The 27,910-nt window shown below is 43.2% G+C and overlaps 1 protein-coding gene across 4 annotated transcripts in view; it reads left to right on the top strand.

The window, feature by feature from the left end:
* The window catches only part of TMEM131L (transmembrane 131 like), an 82,940-nt gene that overhangs the window by 11,983 nt on the left and 43,047 nt on the right, over window positions 1-27,910 (top strand). For 3 of the 4 annotated variants that reach the window (XM_037378396.1, XM_037378405.1, XM_037378388.1), the window contains exons 4-6: window positions 24,428-24,499; window positions 25,413-25,536; window positions 26,525-26,641. In XM_037378396.1, coding sequence (XP_037234293.1) covers window positions 24,428-24,499; window positions 25,413-25,536; window positions 26,525-26,641 — 313 coding nt within the window. Of the gene's footprint in view, window positions 1-24,427; window positions 24,500-25,412; window positions 25,537-26,524; window positions 26,642-27,285; window positions 27,349-27,910 lie in introns of those variants that run through there. The other variant, XM_037378414.1, reaches the window with a different exon arrangement.

The raw sequence follows: 27,910 nt of genomic DNA, 5'->3' as shown, positions 1-27,910 counted from the left end.
TGGAAAGTAGTGGCATGGGACTGGTGGGATGCCCCTGTACCAGGTAACTAGCTTGGGTGGTGGCTAAGCCAGAAAAAAATAGGTTAGGATCAACTGCATGTTATAGAAAGGAACATTGATTTTGTGCCGGAAGAAATGTGCAAATATTTTTTAAAATTGTTTTATGCAGCGTTTCCTTTTTAAACACCTTTATTAAAATCAAACTGAGTATCCTTTGAGAAAGTGTTTCAAAATGAAAAGCTGAAGAGTAGTTTTCAGAGTGCCAGTGAGTGCTTAAACTGAAGGGAACCATCCTAAAACAATATTTTCAACCTAAGTTTGTGTCAAGTACCACTATGTCATTAAACCTAGCCCCCAAAAGTATTTGAAAATTGACATGAAGACTTTTCCTAGGATATATGTTTGGTCCTAAATTGTAATAGCCAAAGTTAGTTGCTTTTATTAAATGTTTAATAGTTGGGGTTTTTTTTTACAAAAAAAGCAGAAATCAATGTGCTGCATTTCTTGGGAAAAAGCTTTTTAGTCACGATTAATGCACTTGCATAAAGTAACAGGTTTTCTACAGTATGCACAGAATGGGTGTTTTTACTGCGTTGCACCAAAAAAATGCTTCGATACTGGTTGACTTTTGTTTCTAATTGATACCCTACTCTACAATTTCACCAAGGGACTACTAAATTGTAAGTTTTACTGGATGCTTAAAGAAATGAAACTTACTGTATACAGTCCTTAGCAGTAAAGGAGTAGAAATGAGATGCCCTCACCTACCTGTTACACTTGGGTGAAAATCCCCAAGGAAACACCTGTAGGGAACCCAAAGGGTAATGAGATACGAATAAAAATCAGCTTACTGAAGAAAATTGCTAGAAGAACAACAAAGCTGGGGGAGTCTCTTGTAGATGAAGCAACAGATTGCTCTGGAAGGAGCTATCTGTTCCTCTTCCTCTCCTTCCTTACACTTCTGCCAGGCACGGCCAGGGTGGCAGGCTGAACTCTTGCTGCTTTAAAGTTTTATCTCTTGTTTTATGTGTTGTCATTCGTTCACTGGTGAACTTTGCCTTGCTGACCTTTGTATTAAGTGCTGTTAGGGACACCTGTGCCCTTGTGTGCATTACTGCTTCCAAAATAATGGTCCTTTTGCAAAATTGTGATGCTTGTCTGCTTATCCAGGGAGTAAAAAAAGACCTGCTTTGTTTTGTTGTTTTTTCTTTTTCCTGGGACTGTTCCATGGCAGTGCTGTGTGCTAGCAAGTGAGGCAGCTATGCATTTACTTATTTGTTTGTAAGTTGCTTTCAGACGTTTCTGAAGTGAGAGCAGTGGCCTGGGCCAGCTGCACTGCGTTTCACACCAGACTGAGGAGCTAAAGCCATAGCTTTCATTAATGGCAAATGAGGCAGTCCTGCTGCGTTTTGCAAAGAGCTGTCAGACTTCTGTCCTTGCTGTTGGTCCTAATTGATCTTAACTGGAATACTTTAAAGGTGATGCATGACCAGATTTAATTACTATTTGATATGCTGTTGCAATCCTACTTATCATGAAAATCTTGTCTGCAAAAAACCCTGCTGGTATGCACATACTGTCCTGGCTGTTGTGAGCCCTCCTGGGTTGAAAGATGCCCATGATCAGATCAGCGACCGATCTGTATGTCCGTTTGTATGCTGACCTAAAATGGATTTTCTCATCTATGGGTGACAATTTGACTTGGAGAAATTTAAGAAAATCTTGGTGTGGTAATTGAGAATTGATGCTTATGCTTTCATACGGCTCACATTGCCTTCATAAGCCTACAAGCTGTCTTTACCCCCGTTTCTTCTATACTGGTAAAAATAGCAGGCGGTGACACTCTCTTCCCAGCTGGGGCTGTGAGGTGCTTGTTTGCACAGGGATTAGTGTCTGTGAAGAAGCTGTGTTTGTGAACATGTGCTACTAAAGTAAACTTTTTTTACATGTAATGAGCCATTTTAAATGGACAAATAAACTGTGCTTTATGTTTTGGTGTCCTGTATCTGTCTACCTTCGGTTAATAATTTCTTCGCTTTTCCCACTTTGTGACCTTTCTGTCTCTTCTGCAGATCTCTTGCATGCCTTTCCATGTCATCTCATCAAAAGAAGTTTCTGGTTTGCAGTTCTGGTTTCTGGCTGGTCCATACCTGTGGTGGTTGCAGTTTCTGTACTGCAAGAGGAAGAGGCTGCCTTGCCCTTTCCATTGCCCTGGTGCTGTCCCCTGCCTTGTGCAGCCCTAGCAGTTGTATCAGAAGACTCCTGGGGATTAAAAGCACTTTTGTTTTATTTTTTGCCAGCTCAGCATTTACCTGTAATCATTCTGTGATAGTTTCCCTGCTGCTATCTGTGGCAGTGTCAGCTGAAAATGTGCAGGAAAGGGCTCCCTGGGTCTGTGCCTGTGCTGTGCCGTATGGGTGCCGGAGCCCGTGCGTGGCAGCACCGCTCACCTGCAGGGCAGCATCATGGTTCGCTCCTCCCAAGCTGCTCCCAGGGAGGCCTGCCTGTGTCTTGGGGTGGCTCTGGTCCAGGCCTCGTGCATCTTCCTGCTCTTTCCTTAGTCCAGTGCCTGGTCGTCTTCTACCTGCCTTTCGGTCTGCGGCTGGTGTGGGTGGTTGGTGGTACTGGTGCCAAGGCTGACTCTGCTCCCTTATCTACCGTGGTGCAGGAGGAGCTGGGGAGGAGCCCAGCCACATCTGCTGCTCTGCTCACTGTTGGTGAGGTAGATGAACAGGTTAGTCGCCAAAAGTATGGGGCTGGGAGGGAGAGCATCTTGTCGTGTGTTAGGAGTAACGCCTTATCAGATCAGTGGCTGTTGAGCAGGAGGGGGGTAACACATTTGCTTTGGTGTGATGGATAGCCTTGGAGGCCGGGTTTCGGGTGGTTGGTGTGGCGAATCACACAGCCTGTCGCTGTATGGAAAGTTGAAGGCAAGTGCACACACACGCACGTCACTCATGCACAGTTTTAATTTTTTTCAGGCTCTTGGTAAACCCCTGTAGCTTGTGTTTTGGGACAGAGTCCACCCAGAGTGCGTGGTCCTTGGGACAATCCTGATCTGAGCAGGTGGGACAAAAGGGCATATGGTGTCTTATTTCTCATTCTGTGTTTGTTTCAGTACTGGCTGCAAAGCTGTGCAGGAGCAGAGGCAGACCTGGTGGTGGCACGGGCTGTTAGTGTAGTCATTCAGCAAACACATGGGGAGGGTCAGCTCTTCGTGCCAAGCAGTCACACGCTGTGAGCACTCTGCAAGTCTGCTCTGGAACATGGCCCTTTTCTTGTTAAATTTAACCTGCCTTGTTTTGAAAAAGGGGATGTTGGGACACGTTTTGTATGTTTAGAGAAGAGGGGGGACAAAAAAGAAAGAAAAGCAAAAGCAAATAACTGCTGTGGCATGTTTGTCGTTGTCCTAATCACTATAAATTTAGTGTCCCCTTTGCCCATACGTGCTTCTTCTATCATATAAGTAGTTCAGAATAGGAACTCTCTTCTTAGGGTTCTACTTTTAGATTTTAACACACTAATAAAGAATTTTAGATGTGTGTTAATCTTGGGTTAATCCTTCTGATTTGTGGGCAGTGGGCTGTAAAAGATGTAGGTTTTTATCTATACATTTATTAGTAATAAATTATTTTTACTTCCCTAGTAGCTGCTTCTTAGTTGCCCTTCAGAAGGCTTAATTTGCAGTAATTTTAATTTCACCATTATGCAGTGAAACGATATACATCTGGAATAGACCAGTGTCAGCAGTCTGAAGACTGACACCCTGTAAGCGTTTATCGTCATAGTTTTTCTGCTGTTGCAGATTGGCAAGTTGTGACAAAATAGAAAAAAACCCAAAACAACAGCTTGCTTGATTTCAGGAAGTTGCAAGCAGTCCACTTCTGAATTACCAACTCCAGCAGGCTGGCTTGGTTTTTGTAAGCCGAGTATAAATTTACTTGAACTCTATTCAGTGCAGTGTAATACGGTGTTACAGGCAGTGCTGTCACCTGCGGCTCGTCTTCCTGGAGGCTCAAAGGTAACACAAACCTAGCTTATCATGCCTCACATGTTTTTATTTGAGTAGGAAATGTGCTCTGGGAAAACTGTGCTCTTGCACTGGCAGGGGCTCTGAGCGCAGGACTTCGTAGGCAAGTAGGCGAAGGAGCCTTTTCAGTAATTTTGGCATTTGCCATAGCAACATAGGTAAAAACACTGACAGGAGAACAAAGCCAATAGCTCATCTGTACCACTTTCAGTTCAGTCTTGGTTATAAATTCAAGCCTAAGTTTTAAAAGCCATCTTGGTTACATTGTCTTAAACACAATTTTTTTTCATCCACTTTCTTTGGTAGCTGCTTTGGGAATACACCTTTTCGTTGTGGTTGTTGCAGGGTGACCACCTCCCCTCTTCATCAGGACAAAACGGTCCTGTCAGCTTCAGGGAGAGGAAAAGTATATCAAATATTATACTTGTATGTGACAACAGCATGTATTAACTCTTTTGCAGAGTTCTCAGTACTCACTGCAAATGCTTGCTTTATATTTGTAGAAGAATTTGCTTTAATCAAATAAACTAATTGTCTAGGAGAAACATGTGGTTAGTCTGAATAATTTAGGTGTCTGCTTATCCTCTCAGGGGTCCGCCATTCTATGTTATGTCTGGGTTGCCACCTTAGATAAGGAAGATGGAGAGCAAAGCTGGCTGTGTTAATAGTCACCTCATCTCCCTCTCCACGTCCTGCCCCCAAAGTGGTGTACAAATAAAGCTGCGTTTTTTTGTGTGTGTGTCTTGGTAACTTTTAGAAAGTGCAGTGGAAATACAATTAGACAAGAACAACTCGGGATATTTTCCATGTGTGTACAAAACAGACCTTGCTTTCTGTAGAACAAGTGGACTTTATATAAATTTTAAACACAGGAATTTCTCAATCAAAAACAGTCACTGTGAAGAAGTTGGTTGTTTTTTTTTCCCTCAGAATTGTGAGGAAAATATAGAAGGGAAAATGTTTTTCAAGAGGAGGGTGAGAAGTAGCCCTCTGTTCTTGTTCTTAGTGAAGTTTTTGTCTTCTGATAACCTCCTGTCTGCTTCAAGATCCTGTTGCTGGACCCAGTGAGCTGTAGTCAGGGGTTTATCATCTCACCCACCTGGATACCAGAACACAGATGTCAAAATTAAGAAACTCTAAGTGCAAAATAATTCTTTTTGTTACTGACTGATAAAAGCCTATTTCTACTTCAGAACTTTGTGAAGATGAGTGAAAGAGGCCGTAAGAACTTGGAAGGAAAAAAGAGAAAGTTAAGATGGTGTGTCATTTTCGGTGCAATTGAAAGCGTGGGTTCTGTTGACTCTGGTTCGTGCTAGTATTGTGTTTCAGTTAGAAGTAGTGCTTTCTGAGCCAGAAAAAAGTTTTGTTAATGTTTGTTTGCAACAGCAAGCTCCTTAAGGAAACATGAGAAATGCAGAAAACTCACTATCTTTCTGAAGGCTAGAAACTGTTCTTTCAGGCGATGGGATGCTGATGTGGTACTGTAGCTGAGTGCACGCTGCAGGAGACCTCAGTTCCTTTCCTAAGACTGGAAACTGGTCTGGCCTTTGCATACACTTGTATATCAATAGGGTGATAATTTGACACACTTAAATGCCTGGGAAGACTTTCAGAAACCTGAATGATACATATGACGAAGAAAAAGTGACCTTAAGTCAAAATTGCTCTGACATACATTCTCACTGTTTTTTGTTTATATAAATCATTATGTATTGCTTTCCAGTTTTTTAAACTGCAGATCTGTAATGTGTTTCTCTGGAACCTGGTTATTCTCTTTAAGGGACTGAAGCAGAATAGCGTTGTTACGTATCTCTGCAACTCTGCCTCAAAAAAAAGTTGACTTGAATTAAATAGGCAGTCTCAGCCTTACAAAGTAGGGAAAGATACAAATGACCAGTTAGTAATGTGCTTCTCTTGGCTCCTGCTACTATCTGCCTTGTTGGTAGCACGTATATATTTATCTCCTGTGTGGATTGGGGATTTTCCAGCTTTTTTTAATCATGTGCAAATGTTTATACCTGATCTAGTGGTAAGTTCATAATCTCTCTTGTTTTACTGTTCTGTTCTCTGTGCCCCCAAATGCTGCCATGTTCTTACAGCCCTGTTTCCCCTCCTGGTTTACTGGAGGCTTTTCCTGGCCACCCGTGTGGTGGGCATATACTTGAAAAGCTTTTGCAGGTCCTCAGAGAGGGTCCAAAACTTGATTGTTATATAGACTCTTAAGATTTCCAGAAGCTTGATAGACTAGCTTAGAGTCATGCTAGTGCTGCCATCAACTCCTGCACACTTCTTTTGGAGCTGCCTGTGTTTGGCAAGCAGTGGATCCAAATATTAATACTTAATACACCAACAAACTTAAAATGTTGAGGTCTTGAAGTTGCTTCAATTATTTTTGCAACTCCTGGTTATCAAAATTAAGCCCCTGTGCCCACCCCCCCACCCCCCCCCCAAAAAAAAGCCACCTGGCATCATGGGCAGCATGTGGGTTTTGTGGGATCAGGCAACTCTTTGCAGTCCTTCAGCTGTAGGTATTTGTTTCTTATCAATGAGAACAGAAATTCAGCAGTCATGTATCAAACTGAAATTGGGCCCTATGAATACACGTGTATGTGCTTTAATGCCATCTCCTGGCATTTAGGACACTGATCCGCGTTTCTTGGAGCAATGTGTTGCACTGCCATTGGGAATATACTTGGCACAAAGAGGGACTTTGGAGACTTCCTTGACTCTGCGCCAGCAGTCTGTGTGATGTGTTTAGCACTGGAGAGAGAAAAAACAGATGCATGCTTGGTTTTGTATTATTTGTGAGGAGGATCCTTTGTATGGTTTCCAAGGTCTCGAGGTTCCTGTATATTGTGCTGCCTTTTAACTCCGTCGCTGTAGTATGCCCAGATGGGAGGTACGGTTTCCACAAGCAATTAAAAACGCACACATGTTGTTTTTTAAGGTGCTCAGACCTCCTCACCGCTCTGTGTCGGAGCGCCAGAGCAAAGTGCACCATGTTCTCGGAGGCTTTTCTTGGTGGGAATATGTAAAAGCTGTTAATTACTCATCTGTTTCGGGCCGGGTGCTTTATAAACAGGTGGGGGCTATTGGGTACGTGTCACTCTGAAACACGTCTTCACATCCATTGTAGTGTTAGCAGCTGTCTGTGCAACAGAGCTGAGTCCTGGAAGAGCTGTAGGGTAACGAGCAAACTGGGTTGAATTTTACTGAATTACCTGACAATCACAGGAAGGTTTGGGTTGGAAGGGACCTTAAAGATGCTCTAGTTCCAACCGCCCCGCTGTGGGCAGGGACACCTTTCGCTAGACCAGGTTGCTCAAAGCTCCAATACAGTAGTTTTATTTTCTTTGAGAATAAATTGCAGTGATTCACGAAGGAAAAATTGGTTACATTTGGTAGAAAATAAAAGCTGTAATTTTAAAGTTTAAAGTAAATACACTTCTGTGACTGGTGCTACTGAGGCACTGCTTAGAGTATGAAGATGTACGTTGCATGAAATTGCAGAGTTGTAGATGCTAGATGTCATCCTGAAAAACTTGGTTGCCTTTGCAGGAGTCAATGAAGAAATTTGTGTGAAGTTATTTGCTCTCTACTTGAAAAGTAGCAACAGTCTAACAAGGATTATTAGAAGTGTCCGAAATTGAAATACTAAAGGTTTGTGTTTTTACCATAGGACTCTACCAAATTGATTGGCAAATGACTGTCATCACCCACAGGACTGGACATTCATGGTTTTGGTGCAGTTTGGGCATCAGGCACCAGCTCCTGGCTGCAGTAATGCTGTAACAGGTCAGCTCCAGTGCAATGCACTAGCCCCAGGTCCCAGGCGTTTCAGAGTAGCGATGCTACTGTCATTAATTCATTAATTCAAATTAATGAATACTGCCCAGTGCCAGGGTTACACCAGTGTCTTGATATTAAATCTCTGGGCAGAGAGGCTGTGGGGTTTTGCTGTGGGACATGGGAGGAGGAGGAGGGGTGGCTTTCTTCCCCCTCATTTAGCGCCCCCTGTCAGTCTGGGTGCCCAGTGGTGTTCATCTCACAGCAGACTACACTGCAAGGTTGCACGAAGTGCTGGGTTTTCCCCTTTTCATCCCCTCTGGGCTTATCGTACCCTTGGCGCAGCAGAGCTCTCCCTGGAGTGGCTGCTGCAGACCCTGTGGATGCAGTAGCCCAGTCCCACTCCGTGATGGGGAGCCAGAGCCCGAGGGGCCGTGCACCTGAGGAGGAGGAGGTGGCAGCAAGGTAACAGCTGAGTGGGAAGACCAGTAGTGTTACTGAGGCTGTGAGATTATTTTGCGGTATTCTTGCCTTGTAATTACAGCGTTGTGTGGCATCCCACATACTTACAGTGCCATCGTGGCATCTGTGCGTTGCCCATCTGTTGCTTGAAACCAGATTAACGTACAGGGTATGGTGGTGGTCAGATTACACCAGTCGTGATAAAAAATGTGTTTCAAAGCAACAGAAAGCTGTAAGGACAGCAGCCAGGCAAGGGTCACCTGCCCCTGGAGTGGGCCCTTGGTGACAGGCAGGATCCATCCTCACCACCAGTATGTCTCTGGGGAACCTCCCTCCCTGGGCATCTGGGCGGTGGTGGAGGAGTAATTTCAGGGCAGAGCTTTTAGGTGCTGGAAGGCTGGCCACCTCCAGCACCTTCTGCAGTGAGAAAGAAAGGTGTCACCAGAGGATGGTCAAGGAATTCAATTTAGCTGCTTTGAATTGCCCTTGGGAGCAGCCTGGTTTTCCCTGGTCCTTCAGAGGGAAGGGGGAATGATGGATTTCCTAATCTCGGAGCCCGGGGTGAGGGAGTGCTCACATCTCCCTGAGCTTTCTTGCCTCGGCTGCTTCCCCTGTTGCATGCAGCTTCCCCTTGCTGCAGAGGGCCAGGCAGCAAGTGAAGTTGCAGTAGCTTTTTCACCACCACCACCCCCGAACGTTTCTGACTTGCACAGTGAGTCTGACCTGCTGTCTCTGCTCAGGTTTTCATGCAAGTCCAGAGGCTTGAGATGCCCAACTTCAGTCTGTGGTGTTCGGGGACCGAGGCTGTGGCTAGCAGTTTGCACCTTGGATACTGCAGGACTTTGCTGCAGAAGCAAAGGGCACCCCTGTAACCATCAGCCCTTTCTCGAGAAGCTGCTGCTTATGGCTCCCATCTGCTTTGGTGCACAGGGCGCTCCTCTTCAGCCTGCTCCTCTTCCTGAAGCTCAGAGCAGCATGTTGGTTAAGGCAAAACCCTACCAAAACAGGATGCTGCCGTCCACGCGTGGCTGCCTGGCTGGGGAGAGGGAGGCTGGGCAGCCGGTGAGTTGCATGTGATGCTGGTGAGACATCTGGCCCAATGTGGTGCCGGAAACCACTCGGATGTGATGCTGAACCTGTCTGGGCTACAGTTTGGCAGTGGGGGAAGGACGGGGTATAATTGCCCCGTGGCGAGTATGGTAACAAGAGGAAAAAATGACTAAAGATTGTGAAGAAAGGGGGGGAAAAAAAAAGGTGCCCCTGATAAAAATGTGAGATGAACAAAGATACTGGTAGGAAAGGTAAAATGAAAGCTTGCTTATTTCAAGTGGTAGGCAGAACTGGTAAGGGACAACAGCAGATTGCAATCTGACCATGAAAGGAAAGATGCACAATAGCAAAAGGGAAGCGAAATGAGAGAGAGGAGGGAGTGACTGATTCATAACTTCTTGCACCTTGTGTAGCCACCACCTCCCTTCATGTAAAATGATTTTAAGAGTCTGTGCAAAATGGAATCAAGTCTCCCTGCTCTGGCTGGCAGAAGTGTGTAACAGCCCTGCTGTGCACGCTCTGTTAATGTCACCCATTACATAGGGTAGAAAACAGTCAGCAAGTCAGACCTCACTAGTGACACTGTAGGTTGCCTCTCACATTTATTTTTTTTGTGCCGGGTTGCATTGTCCTGTCGACTGAAATTGTGGGTTGATATTTTAAAATCAACGTCTCTGCAATAAACACATCAGTAGGTGCGCAAACAGTAAAAACCTGAACACAGAGATGAAGAATGTACTAACCGTGTGTGAGCATAAATCGTGTAATACCCTTTGCTTTTTTTAAATGAGAGCAGAACAACAAGGAGCACTGCACTGCCCTTGGGAAGTGAGTGGCCATGTAGTACTGCAGAATAGGTTTTGCAGTTCCTTACCATTTTGTGGATTTCATGTGTCTGCTTATTTTTTGTGCTTGCCTGCTAGTGTGTGCACCATGTGCGTTGCTGGTTTGTGTCTAAATCTTGATTCCTGGCAACTGGAGGAGGGTAGGGAGTTGAAGAGCCTGTACTTGACCGACTCCTTGACCCGTGCTTTACGTGCTTTGTTGCTATTAACTGCCTTTCTTCAATAGCTATTGTCTGATTTCTGTCTTGGTGTGTTCTGTCTTTTATTCGAGTCCTTTGCCGCAAGCCTGCTGCCTGCAATCCACGAGGTGCCTGCTGCCTGCTTAGGTATTTCTGTGGCCTGTTGCTGACCCAGTTTCTGCAGCATTTAAACTGCCCTTTTGAAAAGGGGGCATTTCTGGCCTTTGTGAGCGTTCCCAGTGTTGCTGGGATAATGTGGCTGATCCCGCAGATGTGGGTAGTCGCTTTAAAACAAACACACCCCCCTGCCCCAGTCCCCATGCTTCAGTTTTGCGTGGATTTTTTTTTTTCTCTCCTTGTAAACAAAACCAATTATTAATGCTTTCTGGTCTTTGAAGCAGTGGACTGTGTTTTGGTGGATGGTTTTTTTCTTGGAATAATTACTGAAATGTTTGATGTGCAGGGAGGGGAGGGCAGTGCCCAGCCATAAAGAGCGTGTACGTTCCTAAATTTTAGGATGGGCACCTTTTGCTTCTGTTCCTGAACTGAGGAAGCTCATTGGGGACTTGGAGAACTGCAAGTCACCCCACGTCTGTTGTGGCTTTGTCGCGAGGTCTGGCTTGGAGGCTAGGTTGTTCTGGGTGTGAGTATTGGGTTGGGGGCAACGACACTTGGGTTGAACACTTGTCGTCTCTTTTAGTTTCCCTCCATCCACTGAAATTTTGCAAGCTGTGGGAAGGTGAGGCGTGGAAAACGTGACCTTGTGGTAGCTGCAAACGCATATGTTAGCTACTGCTTGCCGTGGGTTGGTGCTTCCTTATTCCCTCTCTTTTTGCCAGGCTCCTGCCAAAGCCACGTCTAACATTTTGAAACGATGAGAGGTCTGCCTTACAAAGCTTCATTGCTCCTTTTTTTTGTGTAAAATAGTGCCGTGGAGTGACACAGAGGCCTGTTCAGAGACTGAATGCCCTCGCCAGGCTTGCTTCTCTGCGCTGAAGTCACGCGTGTGTCCGTGCTTACAGATGCGGCTGTAAGGAGGGGCAAGGTGCTGCTCACCTGTCCTGCCCCGCGGCCCACGAGAACCCTACTGGCTTCAGCCGGACTTGGGGCAGGGTCCCGGGGGGTTCCCACTGTGACGTTTATTTGCTTGTCTGGCAGAGGAAGGAGCGATGATATGCCTTTGGGCTGCAGAGAGATCTTTGGCTTGTCCAAAGGGAGCTTGTCCTCTCGCGGGCAGCTTGAGAAACGCTGTGTCAGATGGTTAATGTGCGGAGCGTGCAGGAGCAAAGTGCATCCCGTCCTGCAGCAGGAGCAGACCTCTGGTCTGAGGTCTGTTAAGAGACTCAAAAATAGCGTTACTGATTCTTTGCCCTTAGTGTCACAGGTGAAAATTTGCAGTTGGTGGGCTCTGATTAGCCACGTAGCTTTGGAATAAGGGAGGGAATGCAAGAATCCAGGGGAGGTAGAGCCCCAATCCAGTACTTGATTGCGAGTGCTGTTTTTTAACTGATACAAAACAACCAAAAGCGGACTTCCTGCTATTTTTCCCAGTTCGTTTTCCCCCTCTTCCTTCCCCCGCCAGCTATCCTGCTGAAGGAAACAAATGTTAACTCATTGGCTCAAGGTGCCCCTTGCTGGAAGTCAGAACTCCAGAGGCTAACATGGCAGCTGTAACATACCTGGGATTTTTTTGGTGGTAGACATTTTGTTAATAAACCTGTGAAACAGGGTTTGTTTCATATGGTTCTGCTTTATTTAATAGCAGAAGGTTGCAGCATTTTGTATGTCAGAAGAAATTGGCTCCGAACATATGCTGTGCATTGACTTCAACAGATCCCAGATGTTTTGTAAGGACCTGGTAATTCCTGCAATACGCGTTGTAACTACTAATCCTGGTAATGCCCGAATTTTTGCCAGTTTGAATTTTCTGGTATGTATTTTTTCATATCTTACGTTTTCCTTTGACAACGTAATCTAACATAAATGTACAGTAGTGCTTAGGAGTGGGTCACAAATACACCGTGAGCGTGCTTCCTTTTAATAGCTCTAAATCCTGGAACTGTCTTTCCATTTTGCATACCATGGCCCAGAGCGCCGAGTGACAGAAGACAGGCGGGCACAGCAAGCTGCTTTTTTCAAAAGGTGCAGCTGGGGGAATTTGGGAGGCTTGTCTGCGGGGCATCCTGCCACCGTAGGGGTTTGCTGGCTACAGGTGAGAAAGTGGAAATGATCCGATGCTGTGAAGGATTCCCCCTTTCATTTCTGCCTGCAGGAGGGGGTGCACTTGGAAATATAAGCAGAGTTCTGTGTGGGGAGCTGGAAAACAAAAACTTTTTAGTTTAAGAGTAGATATATATGCTGTTGAAGCATATAGATGAAGATGAAAATGCACAGTGCCATCAGTTAGTAAAAAGTGAATGAGCAATAAAAGTCTGCAGTTTTTTATATTGCTATTGTAATTTTAAAAGTTTTTTCCTAAAAAAAGGTTTTGTACTCCTCTGGAGAAAATACGTCCCATCTAATAAGTAACAATACAGCCACATATGTAAAATGGCATAGATCCAATATCTTGCCACACCAGAACAAAAAGCTTTGTCAAGTGACTGAAACATTTGGAAGGGGAACTGAAGAGGGTATAATACAACCCAACTGGGAGGGTTGGAAAACAAGAGCAAGAGACTGATGCTCCTGTGAGATGGAGGCTTTGATCTGGGCCCAAAGCTGCTTTTTTGGTGTTGCTATTTGGTTAGTGACTTATCTTCAACTTTTCCTCCTTAAAATTTGGTGGTGGCCTGGGGGGTGTGGGAGAGCAGCTTCATTGCTCTGCTGGACACGGGGCGACTGTGTATACCGCAGCTTTACCCTGGTGCACCACGCTCAAAGTACCTTGGAGCAAAGTGTAGCCTTGCGCCTTCTCTTTATATATTTCTTCTTTGCATCATATTTTGCAGTCATATAATATGGCTTATGAAAATCCTATTCAAAGACAGGAAAAATTAAGTATTCTTAGAAAGCTAGTGTATGAGTTTGCACATGCTTCAGAAGTTTCATCTGTTAGAGAAGAGAGTTTTTAATAAGTCTGGCAGTCAATAGCAGTAAAATTTTTTGCCTTATAAAACTCAAACAGAACTGAGAAAGCTGGTCTTGCTCAAGCAAATGTTTGGTAAAAAGATTTTGAAAGAGGTGCATGTATTTTAGGTTTTCAAGAGGGACTTCCCCAGTATTTTACCAGTTTGTGATGTAATTTACTGCCTTACTAAGCTGTGTATTGTAGTGTTTGCTTTTCCACCATAGTAGCATTTGAAGCTTTTTGGTAAAGTACTGTGTAGGTAACTTGGGTTCAATATGGAAAATCACATATTTTTATTGTCTTCTCTTCATATGTTTGCAAGAAGGAATGATAGTGGATGTTCACAGGTAAATTACTATGCTTAAAGGTTGATGTACAAAGATGATACTTTGTTTTTTAAGATTTGGGCCGAAATTCACAAAAGAGAAGAAATGTGGAGTCCAGGCTGATGTTTTCCACTGTTGTGTCAAACTTGGACTTGGCAGCTTTAGGAGATCTGACCTTACTGACCTTTCCATTGCTTTTTTCAGGGCAGGGTGGGATCAGGTGCATTGTCCAAACCAAAGGGAACACGTGAAAAGCAGAAATTTAAGTTGGGTTTGTTTTTTTTTTTAAGTCCTAAATCTGAGGGTTTTTTCTATTATCTTAGTTTCCTTTTCAGTTGCTATTCTTTTTTCTGTTTCAGGGGAAAAAGGGAAGGGGATTTTTAGTACTTAACATGTTCAGTGTAAAGGTTTCCTATGGGCTTTGAGATCTACCATGTAAATCTGTCTCTTAGCTGTCCTACAGGCCTGTACTGTCATTATAAAGGCGCTTGGATTAATGCAGAAACAGCAAAAGGCAGCTCCTGTAGGAAGATTATCACTCTTAATTGCTGTAGGAAGATTATCACTCTTAATTATTAAGCAGGTCAAGCTTATCAGCAACCACAGAGCTCTTTCATGCATTTTGATGAGCTGTTCTAACTTCAAATGGTTTCTGTAAAGATGGACGTTTTTGGCTGGGGCTGTAATTAGAAAAAGGAAATGGTTGGGTGCAATGATATTTGACAAGACTGTAACTTCCTATTGCTGTGAGCTCTGAGCCCCGCTGTGCTTCCTGCCCCCCCTGCTCTCCAGGCAGGAGCCGGAGCCCCCGAGATGGAGAAATGCTGCCTTGCTCCGGCACTTCGAAGTGAAACGCTTGAAGGAGGGGTTGCTGCTGAATTGACAGAAATTGGCCCTTTGCTCTTCAGTCTAGGGAGATCTTTTGAATGGAGTTTTGTGCACTTGATCAAGTTTTATTTTAACCAGTAAAAACAGATTTACGATTGATACGTTAAAAAGGCGAGGTCTGTTTTCACTTGGATCTTTCTTCTGTGCTGCTAATTGTCCCATAGATGCTCTGCTTCTTTCTAATAATAAATAAAAATATCCTTGTTGGTAGCAACCGTTCACATTTAAAATTTCACATTCCCTTTAGAATGTAGTTTTAAAACGTGGAGCAGAGCTGATGTTTCCCCCAGTCTTACGCGGAGTATATTAGGAACAGAAAGCAAGCTCACTGTTATTTTTAAGGGAATTTAGTTGGGGCAGGTGTAATAGAATTGTTATTTGTTTCTTCTTGAATATCTGTTTCTTCCTTTGTTAGATTCCTAATTATGTTAGTAGAGGACTATGCTGAAAAACAGCCCTTGCTGCTAGAATCTCTTGCCATGGTTTTGCCGTTGCAAGAACAGAATGAAATACTATCTAGTAAGTAAAAACAAGCATGCTCTCCTTAGGTACAAGGCAGGGTGGGTATGTGGTTTATCCTTTGCCTTTCTTAAAGAGTCTTTTATCCTACTTCTTTCACAGCGCCATGCTGTGAAATTTGACTGCTTTCAGTAAAATGCTTTGAAAACTGTGGGTAGTGAACAGTCATTTAAATTTCATGGTATCTCAGTGCAAGGTTTGCAGCTCTTTGCCTTTAGCATAGAGGAGGCACCGTGCTGACAGTGGAAGCCTTTTCTCTAGGTGCTTCTCCTTGTGCCTAGGGTTCATGTTTTCAGAGGGTCTGAAAAAGGCTGTGAGCAGCACATCTCTTGAAAACGTTTCATTTTCAGTTTAGAGACTGGGTAGGAGCTTGGATAAACAGTGTGATCTTTGAGAGGCGTGGAGTCTCATAGCTGCTCTTGAAGCAATTCTGAGTTGTGAGGGTTGAGCAGCATCCTTCAAAAAGCAGCCATTTCTTTACATGTATAAAGTAGGCCAGGGTACTTGCAGGTTTGACTGCCTTTCTTAATGCTTTTTAATTAGGGTAGGCAAAAGTGACCATCTCAGAAATTATTTGTGACCTTAGTGTCAGTTTTTGAAGAACAAACCTGGATTATGCAGGCAGTTTAAAAGGTTTTGGTGTGGTTTTGGTTTTTAGTGTTTTGTTGGTTTGGGGTTTCTCTTGGAGGGTTTGGCTACTACAGGGTAAGCAAATTACTCAAAGAAAGTAGGTTCAGCTAAAAAGCTTTGAGGTTTAGAAAGGGGGGAAGAAAAAAAAAAGCAGGAGCTGCTTTGTGTGCCTTTGGGATTTGTGTTTTTATTTCGCATACTCATGGGCCAGAAGCATTCTTTATAAAGACAAGAAATGCAGTATTTTCTCATAACCCCAGAAGTCCAGGACCTGGTAATTCAAGCTAAAATGTCAAGAATGCCAAGGCTCCTCATGGAGCCAAAAGTGTGTGTTTGTATTAGGCAAGTGACTCTCTTAATTTTTTTGGGGGAAGAACTAAAAAAAAAGTAAACTCTATTGTTTTTGTGATTTTAATAGTTTAACAGAAAATTGCTACTACTTAAATTGTAAAGAAGCTTAAAAAAAAAAGGCAAACGAGGTTTTATTTCAGAGCAGTTATCATTGTCTTAAGTACTTAGAGATTACCTTATGAAATATTGCAAAGCCAATAGGCAATCGCTAAATTACCTAAAGCAAAAAGGTAAATGAAGGTGGATGTTCTGCTTGCCAGGATATTTGGGATTTGCTGGCAGTGCTAGAGATGCTTCAGAGGAAAATGTTTGATGTGCATATTGAACTAGTGGGCCCTGTACACTCATCCAGTACAAATAACTTGGATATTTCTCAGCCTCGCTGAAACAAGACTTCTTTTTTTGTGTGTCCACAAGTAGTTGCAGGTTCAGTTTAGGCCATATGGGTGCCTGATTTGCCTGCCAAATTCACCGATAACCCACTTATTGTTCTCCCAGGTCTGTGCTTGTGGATTTCTAGGGAGTTACATACCTTTTGCTTTCTAAAATTTCGGCCTTTCCCCTCCCCCCCCCCTACTTAAGTGGACTGTGCAACATGCCTAAAAAAGACAGGGTCCCCCTGGACAATCTCTAGAGAGCATGGGTTGTTGCTTGAAATCTGGGTGGCTAAAGGATTTTGAAAGAAGAGGTTTCAGAAAACAATTTCAAATGAACTCAAGTCATTGTGAATTAATTTCTTAATTTAGTACAGATTGCAGTTATTTCAGAAGTTGAGGACTGATTTATAGCAGGGAATAATTCCGTTCTGCTGTTAAACACACTTCATTGTGCTGCTGCTGCTAAAATACAAACCGCAGGCCCATGTGGAAAAGAAAGCCTTTTCTTTTCACCAGGAAGCTCACTGTAGCGCTTCGTGCCTCACTGCTCATCTTCTCCACTACGTTTCTTTGTGAGTGTTATTCTGATTTTTGTCGTGGCCCACATTTAACTGCTTTGGAGGTTTTTCCAAAGAGATTGTTTGCATATGAGAGTAGGGAGAAAAGCCCACTTTTTTTATCGGAGTCCTGCCATTTCCATCCCGTAAAAAATGTGACTTTTTAAGTGCGATACTGTGAGATACTGTGAGTTTGATTGTTGCAGTTTTGTTGTTTTGTAGTAAATAAAACTGAAGCACTGCTGGCTTAGGTAACTATCCTGCAAAGGTTTTGTATAAACGTTATCGCAGAATTTTATAGGAAAAGGGAGCACAGGCAGTGAGAGGAGGGTACCCAGAAAGACAAGTAAATGGCAGTGGAAACACAGGGGCTAGAGGGGATAAGCAGAGCGGGCTGCTTCAGTTACTGAAGGAGAGCGTGTGCAAGGAGCCAGATGGAAGCAATCGAGAATGGTTTGTGCTTTACAGGTTGAGCTAGGCTTACCTACCTTTTTATCTCAGTACTTCTGAAAATAAACTAAGTAGCAGCCCATTGCAACTTTGGTGAGCAAGTCTTTGGCTATATGCTGCTTTGCCAATATAACAAGTTTTTGCTTAAAAAAAAAAAAAAAAAAAAAAAGAAAAAGATTGCTAGTCCTGTCTGCCTCCTTAAATCATGACTTTGGCCCTAAATCATGGGACTTGTTTTTAGTTTTTATCATTACGCTAGCTTATTTTGGTTTAGCTTCTCTTTCCTATTTTCCTGTAGCCCAGATATGCAAAATAGCGGGCATGCAGGTATGCGTTTGTGTTATTTGATGGGTAACGCCATTTTGGCCTTTTCTGCTTTCCAAGCTTTGGGATTTGGTCCCTGATGTATGGTGTGGTTCAGAGAAAAAGACAGCCCACCCTTCTTCCCACAGCAGCATGGTTCTCTAGTAAAGCACGTTAAGTGAATTCCTCAGGATGGGTTGCCAGTCCCCAAGCATTCAGAAGCAGTGAGTCAGTCCTCCCCCTCTTCCCTAAACAATGCGGTGCTAAAAATAAGGGACTTTTTCAACTTCTAGGTTTCCAGTGTTTAAATTTCACAGTTTTGTTCTTTTACCCGCTGGATGTTTTTTCTTAATAATAAAAAAACATAATGCACGGATTGGTTCATATGTTATCACCTGAGTCTTATGTAGTATCATGGTTTAACCCCAGCTGGCAGCCAAGCCCCACGCAGCTGTTCTCACTGCCCCCATCTGGGAGGGGAGAGAATCGAAAAAGTAAAAGTGAGAGCTCATGGGCTGAGATAAAGATGGTTTAATAGGTGAAGAGAAAGCCCCACACACAAGCAAGGCAAACAAAGGAATTCACCTGCCTGCTGATGGGCAGTGGCAAAGGTCCAGCCATCTTCAGGGATGCGGCGCTCCATCACGCATCAGCGTTATTTGGGAAGACAGAGGCCATCTCTCCCAACGTCCTTCCCCCCTTTCCTGCTTCTTCCCCCGGCTCTATATGCTGGGCATGACGCCATATGGTCTGGAATACCCCTTGGGTCAGTTGGGGCCGGCTGTCCCGGCTGTGTCCCCCCCAGCTCCTTGCGCCCCCCAGCCTGCTCGCTGGTGGGTGGGTGGGAGGCAGGTGACACCCTGACTCTGTGCAAGCGCTGCTCAGCAGCAGCTAAAACATCCCTGTGTTACCAACACTGTTTTCAGCACAGATCCAAAACATAGCCCCATGCTAGACCCTATGAAGATGGTCAACTCTGTGCCAGCCAAAACCAGCACACGTAGGTATGGTGGTCCGGGAGAAATCCTGCAAGGCTGCAGAGCCGAGGTGGTGAGCATGGCAGGGCTGAGGCCAGGGAGAGCCACGGTTCTTCAGGTGCGGTACATACAGCTCGCCCATGAGCTGTGTTGTTCCAAGGTAAATCCTTTCTGATGACTCTTTCTGCTTCCAGGAAAAATAAATCAAGTTTGGTTTAAAAAAAAAAAAAAAAAGTTGTAATTTAATAATGTTCTGTTTCTTTTTGACAGGGTTGTCTTGATGGTAAACAAAAGTTGTAATTTTGCATTTCCAAACAATTTTATCTCGTCTTTTAAAGCTATTGTCTGTCTTCCAGGAGCTTCAGTTTAACCTTCATAAGTACTGCTTGGTGCTTTTACTGCCTTTAGTGAATGGGAGGTTGAGTGAAGCGAGGGACAAGGTGATATGACAAAACAAAGCTCTGTGTCAGCTCTTCAGAAGACTGGTTCAGCTGCAGCTGGGATCCATTTCTATTTCTATGTTAACTTCCTCTTAATTAACAATTTACATTTGCCAAAATAATTTCTTTCCATCAGCTGTAATCAGAACTACTAAAAGTATTAGGGTTTGGTTGTTTCTGTAGGTGCAAATCTCACTCTTATTAGTCTGCTTTTTATTAATCTGGTGTAGTCTAGAGGAACGAATCTAAAATTAGTAAATGAGTTTTTTTAAAATTTCCTTTCTGTGTTTCAGTTTACATATAAAACTTTTGCTTTCCTATACAATACATACGTACTTCCATATCTCAAAATCTCATTCTGTGGGTTCATTAATATTACTGCACTGAATGTAAGAAGTGCCAAGATGCCAAACACAAGTCAAATTTTACTTTTAGCGATATACTGAAAATTAAAGCAGTACTGCCTAAGCAGATTCACTCAAAAAGGACCTCTTGTACGTTAAAGTCCTTTTTGCCTGCCGCTTCCAAGAAGACCCTGCAATCATAAAGAAAAAGCCCTGACAATAGAATACCTTCCTCCTGACTTGCGTTTTCTTGGGTTGCCTGTCAACAAAGGGCACAAAAAGGAAGGATGAAGAAAGGGCACCAAGTGGCAATACGTTGCTATCTGAATCATCAGATGACGTGCATCCTAAGATAATCTAAAGTAATCAAGTAAAGTAAAAAAATAAAGATACAAGGAAGACTTGGAGAAAAAAGGACACTGGGATAAACTTTGTTCCAGGAAACTTCCCTTCCTTTCTGATCAGATGCAGCTTATTCTGCAGATTGCTGAGTGTTGTTATTTATATATATAGCTAGATGAATTAACTCAATTTTGAAGTTTTATTTTCTAAAAAAATCAACAAAAAAAGCACAACCGAAAAAACCCCAACACAAACCCCAGAAATTTGTTCGGCGTAGATTTGGCCTTTTGTTTGGATTTTTTCACTTTTCTTGTGATTTTGGCCAGTGAAGTATAAATAATACTGTTGCGAAGAAGGATCTCTTTCTGTTGTACTTCGGGGGAAATAAAAGGGTCTTTGCTTATTTGGAACAAATGTTTGTGTGTAATATACACTGCATATAAATTAGGTTTTGAGGCTGTAAGTAAATATATAAAAATCATACTGACCTGGTTGTTTACCTGTTTCTACTAATTACATCAAAGAGTAACAGAACTGAAAGAAGCAAGGGCAAAATAATTCCCGCAAACTCAACGTGTGTGTAGTGAGCATCCCTTGTTTAAGTCCCACATTTAATCCCTGTATTAGCATCCCCTTTTGTTAGTCCCACGACAACAGGACACCAAAATGTTCTTTCCTGGAGCAGGATGTGTTGTAAAAGGCTGGAACTTCTCCATGTTCTCTGATGCCCTTTTCCCTACAGATGAGCACCTCAGGGGCTTCTCGTTGGAGGGAATATGATGACTTGAGATTTTACAGCTTTTAAGAAGCAGCAACAAAAAAAACCCAAAAACTTCTGCCCTAGAGTGACACATTTCTCCGCTTGCATAGGCGGTCAGGGGTTCTTGCGTTCCTCCATTACGCTCTTCTCTGCTGGTGTCACCTCTCTTCCTCATGCCACCTGTTCCTCCAGCCCCTTTTCGGCTGCTGTATGTCCACCTTTCTCCCTGGCCAGCATCTCTGGTGCTGGGAGTTGTGTGCACACTTAGGATTTATCCCTTTCTGCTGGGTGTTTTCTGGGAACTGGGGTGATGAGCTGGAGCGGTCTCGTGGGCTCACTCTCTCCTTCTCCGCCCCGAGCCTGCCCTTCATCTCCCCCTGCCCTGGGTGACCATGTGGAGCCTTCCCCAATGGTTCAGCTGTTCTTATTTTTTCCTGGAGATGGATGGTCCAGGGTGTCAGTGTTTTAAATATATTGTGAAGATGGAGAGGAGGAAGGGCATTGAATTGTTGGGCTGGCAAGTGATAATCGAACCAATTAAACTACTTTTTTTGATACAAAGGCAATTACTACTAAGTGTTCAAAGTAGTTGCTGGGAATCTCCTTCCCCTCTTCTATTTTTTTGCTGTTTCCCTCCAGTGTGGTTCACTTGTGCTTAAAAATGTCCCCTGAAATAATGGAATTGACATGCTGTATCAGAATTTATTATTCAGAATTCTGTGTTCAGCTGGGCTGCCTGAAGAAAACAGGTGCTGTGGAGTGTGGCTTTGTTAGACAGCATGCCTAATGTGATGTTAGCTGATTTCAAAAGCAATGAAAGAGTAGTTGGAAACCAGGCTTTTTCTGTCCTGGAGAGGACTGTTTCTCTACATTTGTTGTTTCAAGACTTCCATTCTTAGGTTGATATTTGTGTATTTTTCCCAGGCCTTGCAACATTCTCATGAAATGACCCGTGTACTTTTTTGGACATGTCATCTGCAGCAAAAAGAGAAATTTTTGGCGTAATTTGAGGTGAATCTATTAGTGAGTTGAGGTTCTTAACTTTTAAAAATATTTATTTTTTTTTACTTGAACTTTTAAATGTCTTAACAAATTTCCTTTGACGTTTATTTCCATGTCCCCTGCAGAGAGCTTGATGTATTGATGTGTTTGGAGTACAGGGATGCATCATGGTGTTGGGCCAGCTTCCACCTAGGTTTAAGAGGCTTGCAGCAACACATTGGAGAAGCGTGTGTGTAGATGTAGAAGACATCTACACACATTGCCTGTCCCTTTCTCTCTGTAGTGGTGGGCTTTAAATGCATCCTGGTTGTTAGGTGAGATGATCGCCTGCCCATTCCCATTCCAAACTGCTGTTTCCTTGGGGATCGGGAACAGCCCCAGAGTGGTGGATTTCTCTTTCCACTAGTCCTGCTGTTCTGTAAATGCGGCTCCCAAGTTATTTTTTGGCAGTGCTTTGGGGCTGCTGATAAGCAGCGCAGAGGCGGTGGAGCTGGCCAGCGGGCAGGGTTAGGAGCACCATGCCGAAGGAATGTGGCTCTTCTGCTTTTAGGGCCAGGGTGGATCTTGGAGCAATTTGGCAGCTTTTGTGGGGTGCAGAGCAGAAGCTGGATGTCTTGGAACCATGGGCCGGTTCCCGGGGCTGCTGGGGAGTGGTGTGTAGGGATGCTCTGAAATTACCTTCGTGCAGCTCAGAGCCTGCAGAATTTTATTAGCTGAGGCTTCACTTCAGCCATCCCAGTCTTCAGAAGGAATGCAACGGCAGCCCTGGGATCCTGCTGCTGCTCTCATAGGGCTTTTCCCATTTTCTGACCATGAGAGGCTTGGCTGTGATTATTGTCTGAACAGTAATGCAGTGTGTTTTTCAGAACCAGTGCTACAGCAAAGCCTTCTTCATCCAAACCGAATGAGATACGGTCTCCTACATCCACGCTGCGTTTGCACCCAGTGCGTTGGTGCCTGTTGCAGAGAGGGAGGGTCAGAGGAAAAGAGCTGGTGCTGCCAGAGCTCCCCAGGGGGAGGATCAGCGGGTCTTGGAGAGCCACTGCCAGTTACACCAATGGGCACAGAGCAGCACTCAGCTTCTCATCCTCAGCAAAGGTTTTTCTGGTGGGAAAAGTATTTCAGCAGTAACTGTAAGACACTAGAAACTTACGGAGCGCATAAACCACTGGCTTAACTTCTATTTTACTGTATGTGTGTGGGTGCATATACAAAAAGGATCTGAGGATCCTTCAGGAGTGTGCCTTCCCCCAGATGCCTGGGGCTTTACTGTAGTAATAGTTTTAATTTGTGTGTGTTTACAAAAACAGTACTCAGACTTCCCCCCTGGGTACGTCTCCGAGGCTGTCTTTTGGAAGGGGAAGAAGCTACTGGTTCCCTTCTGGATCCCTGGTGTTTCTAGGAATGGAGCAAGGTTGGCCTGGCCGGAGACAAGGCGGTTGGAAGGAGACTGTCATTCACCCAGACTTTGTAGTTCTGCATCATCGGCTCTTGCGTTATTTGCTAGCAGCTCCCCAGAAACGCTACCTGGATATATTGCATGCCTCCCCCTACAACAGCGAGAGAGTTTGCTTCCTTGTATGAGAAACATTTTCATAAAGCTGTAGGTTTTCATATATAGTAAATCTCATTTTTCATGACTGGTAATAAATTATGACGTCTCTCTTGGTTTGGAATGTAACAACAGAATTATGTAGGTACTTTAATATATTAAAGGTGTAATGTTACAGAACTACATTTTTAAATTGGGGAACAATTAACTGTACTACCACACTTTATGCAAAGCAGCTTGGGTAACTTATGAGCCCACGGTCCGTCCCTCCCTCCTCAGACTCATCCTTGTTAGGATGCTTATTAGTATCATGCAGTGAAGATGAAACTGGTTCTGGCTACGCAACATGCAGACTGCTTCTGGGGAAGTTTTTAACAGCATAGGACTGGCTACGTCAACATAATGAACGAGTGCTGGGCTTGTTTTTTACCACTGTGGTTGTTGGGACTTGTGGAGGACAAGTTGTAATTGAGAAAGTGGTGAAGATAGCCTGGGATTTCTATGTTATAGGGCATCGATTCATGTTGAAATAAGCTAAAAAAGTGCTAGAACTGATGGGAATTTTATTGTGAATTTTCCTAGGGCAAAGGAAAGATGATGATGTATGTGTTTCGCATTATTTCTTACTCTCTTTGCATATAAGAAATTACTTGGCTTTTGCATTAAAGCCACAGCTAAGCAAGAACTTTTTTTGACGTTGGCTTTTGCCCAAGCTGCTGTTTACTCCTCTGCCTCTGTGTGTCTCAGGTGTGCTCGTGCCAGTGCTTGTGTGGATGTTGAATTGATGAGACTGAGGATCTGCTCCATGCTGACATAATTTTCATTCCTCAGGACTCGTTTTAAAGTTGTTTTCCCTCTGTAGCTCACGGCACAACCCCATGAACGGGTATATCGGCAGCAATGAGGGGATGTGTGCAAGGAAGGGAGGTTGTCCAAGCCAGCATTGCCTCTAAAATGGGATACTTATCAAACTGCACTTTTTTTTTGGCATGAACTTTCCAGCACATGCTGTTGTATGGAACTTTTTTAAAGCACAGTCTATGGTAGTGAGAGGAATGTATGAAAAGATTGGGATATAGAGTATGATTAGAATACAAAGAGTAATGAGCGCCTGTAATCTTCCTTCCCTGCAATGTGTAGCATCATGCCCGCTAAATATTAACTGTGGCTTCTTTCCCTTTTTTCAGCTTCGCAGCAAAGATGCCTCCAAATGGGAGGGCCTTACATTTTCACCCATCAGTTCTGCATTTTGGAATGCAGTGAGTATTTTCCATTATTCTTATTTTGTTCAGTAACGAAGTGGGGAGGGACGACTATACTGGGCTACATTTGGGTAAAGAGCATTAGCTGAGATCATGCCATCCTCTGAAAGAAAAAGAGAAATAATAAGTAATTGCCACAGAGTTGGAGCTGTGTTTCTTGCCTTGCTATACTTTGTAAATGAAAATCAACACAGTTCTAGGAAGGAGGAAAAGAGAATAGGGAACCATAACACATTATGGGTACATTTCAGGTGATTCTGCATGGATGTCAAACCAGTTCTTCGTGTTGGTGGTTTATTTCTTGAAAAATTGCCTTCCTAGTGGAGTGGGAGCTTGTTGCTTCCTTTAACTTCTGAAAAAAAATCCAGAAAGTCCCAGGCAAAACATACTGGTAGAATACTTGAGATTTTTATTTGTAGTTCTCTACTAAGAAAATTTCAAAAATTATTCTCAAATGATAATCAGCCTTTGGTTTATCAGTAACTAGAAAGAAACACAGGCCCCTTGTGAGTTAAAGGGATGTTTCAGAGGATGCACAGAAGGAATGTATAAGATGCTGGGGTTTAGGATGCATTAGCTAAAGCAGAAGCCTTAAGAGAATTGTTGCTTTAGTTGACAAAACAAGACTTTGGATATTTAAACTTTTTGATTCCAAACTTTGTGCCTTGTATGGGTGGTTTATTTCTTAGACTCCTGGTGACTCAGATGAAGTGTACCTCTCACATGCCAATGTTACTTGCCTTTGTATACTAAAGGACAAAATATGTTTGGCATGTTTCCAGAGAAATTACAAATAGGAAATTGTTGCATATCAACATGTTTTAGAACAATTTGTGTTTGTTGCCTTTTTTGTGTATTTGCCTGTGCTTATAAATTGAGTAACTTCTTTCTCTTTCCCCCCTGCCTTTAGATTACTGGGGTTACCCCGAGCTAAAATGCTGCAGGCCTACAACCCTAGTAGAGATAGAGAAGTTGTAGTGAATTCAGTGTTTACAGCTACTAGACAGTTTCATGTGTCTCCTGCTCATAGCCGGGTGAGTGTTGATGTACTTTTGGAAACTATGTAATGGCCAGGTGCCAAGCCTTCGTGCTTCTTTTGGCCTAAGCTTTTCATTCTGCGTTTTCTCTTCGTGCTTTTTTGTAGGACCTCCAACTTCTTTTCTGTTTTGCTAGCACTTTTTTTCCCTCACTTCTGCTTAGACGGGTAAGGGAGAAGACATCCAAAACCTACAGTAGGAAATGTGTTTTACAATAACAGAGAAAGAGGAGAATTTTTCAGTGTTAAAGAGGCTGTTTGAATCTCATTCTGCTCTGTGCAGCATTATACAGTAATCCACAGGCATGTGGGTGTTTTACAGCCTTGAATTTCACTCTTTTGAGTGGTCTTGCATATTTCTCAAAAAAGTGCAGTGAAACGTTTTATGTATTTTGTATTGCAATTATGAGCAGAATTGCGTTATGATCTAAGACCATTATTTTAACTCTGATTTTTTTTAACAATGTATAACAATATAAGGCATATTAAGAATGAATCACTATGATCTCAGTTTGATGAAGCCCAGATTTTATCCTCTGCTGATGTGCAAAGGGTTTTTATTGTGCTTTCATCTGATTTGTGTTTTTACTGTGGCTGCATGGATCTACTGTGCAGACACAAACATCATTGACTCAGCTGACTATATATCACAGGGGGCATTGATTCACTTTTTAATAGGTATCTATATGCAGGGAAGCATTTTTGTTTATGCAGAGGCTGTTGGTGCTGTTCTTGTGCAAAAAGGAGCCTTGACTGACAAGGCCCAAGCTAGCCACGAAACTCCAGCAAGTTGCTGTGTGGTCTCAGTTTTTCTCCGTGGTAAGAGTCGAGAGTTGTGGACAGATGAAACTTCTCGGGGCTGAGGTTCTGCTTAGTGGGATCTAGATAGGTGTGTGCATGTGGGAACGTCTCTTGGGCTGCGCGACTGAACGGAGGGTGTCGTGATCACTGGCTCGAGCAAGCAAGTTTCTTTGTGGTCTCTGCAGGTGATTCCAGTGATGGGAAAAATCTCTTTCAGAGTACTCTTCCTGCCGACAGAAGAAGGCAGTATTGAAAGCTCATTATTTATAAATACCTCATCTCATGGACTACTTTCATATCAGGTAACTGCTCTTATTTTTAGCTTGAGTTTTGGATTTACTTGGGTGTTAAGTAATTTTGATAGATCTTGAACTTACAGACTTTCAGAGTTCATTGAATTCCTGGTACAAATCAGATGGGGTAGTGTTTGCAATTCATCCCTTTTACCTGGTCTTGCTAGTCTCATGATCCCTCATACATGTGTATGGTTAAAATTACTACGGTTAGTGGGGCTACTTGGGGTAGTAACACTAAGTGTATTGGTATATGTGTACTTATAAGAGCATGGTTCTGTCACTGCTAGTTGGTTTCATATAATACTGCAGTCTAGACTGCACTGTGCTGGAATGCATTTGTCATGAAAAACCTATTTAGGAAATACTTCAGGTGGTTTTCAGCTATTGTGCAGGATTTTATGTAAACACATTGGGGGTGACACACAGGGTGAGAGGTTTAGGCCCTTAAACGTGAAAGTTGAAGTAATGGTTGTGCATTAAAGCCACTTATTGCCTGATGAAGTAGTGAATTGAAGCAAGTCTTAAGCTTTTCTAATTTTCATAAGGGACATTATATACTCCAAATTCTTTGCTTTTATTAATTTGTTAAAGAAAAGTCTAACTCTGAATTCAGTGATTTTAAAAACAATGCCAGCTTTAATCAACCATCCAGCTATTCCATTCCCACACTTTGATACTGTGCTGGAAACAAAGCTCCTTGAGTTGAAGCATAGGTAAGTTCATTTGAAATACATGATTTTTAATAAAAATGTTGCATTTATCTAGTACTTACTAGAACAGGAACATTTGGCAGGAACTTTTCATCAAGGATGAGTGAAGAGTGCATTGTAGAGTGATTGACCTTTTCTTTTTGACACCTGTCGTCTCCCTGCACTCCCTTCTGACCCTGTGATTTATTGCCAGGCTCAGCCAGGGCCTTATATCAACAAGTTGCAGGGAAGCAGTTGTCAGTGCCGTCAAAAAATCAGTTTGTCTCCTGTTGGACTGCTGCTGAAATCAGTAATGGACAGGTTTTCATGGACTGTTTTGCCAGCCACCTGAAACAGAGGCAGTAGCTGCCCATGATTTCAGCTTGCCTTAGGTTTATAAGAATTTCAAAATTGGGCATAACTTGAGAAGTTGATGCACCGTTACAGTGCTTTTGTGAGCCCAGAAGCCTTGAAACATGTTGATGTTTCTCTAATGCATTTATGCAAGAGTATGTACAGAAAATTTACCCAAATGGAGAAGAGGTACCATTATAGTAAAATGCACTTTGTAAATGCCTCCATAAAA

This window comes from Falco rusticolus, chromosome 1, assembly GCF_015220075.1.
Source record: "Falco rusticolus isolate bFalRus1 chromosome 1, bFalRus1.pri, whole genome shotgun sequence".
Lineage (NCBI taxonomy): Eukaryota > Metazoa > Chordata > Aves > Falconiformes > Falconidae > Falco > Falco rusticolus.
This window is presented reverse-complemented; position numbering and strand designations above follow the sequence as displayed.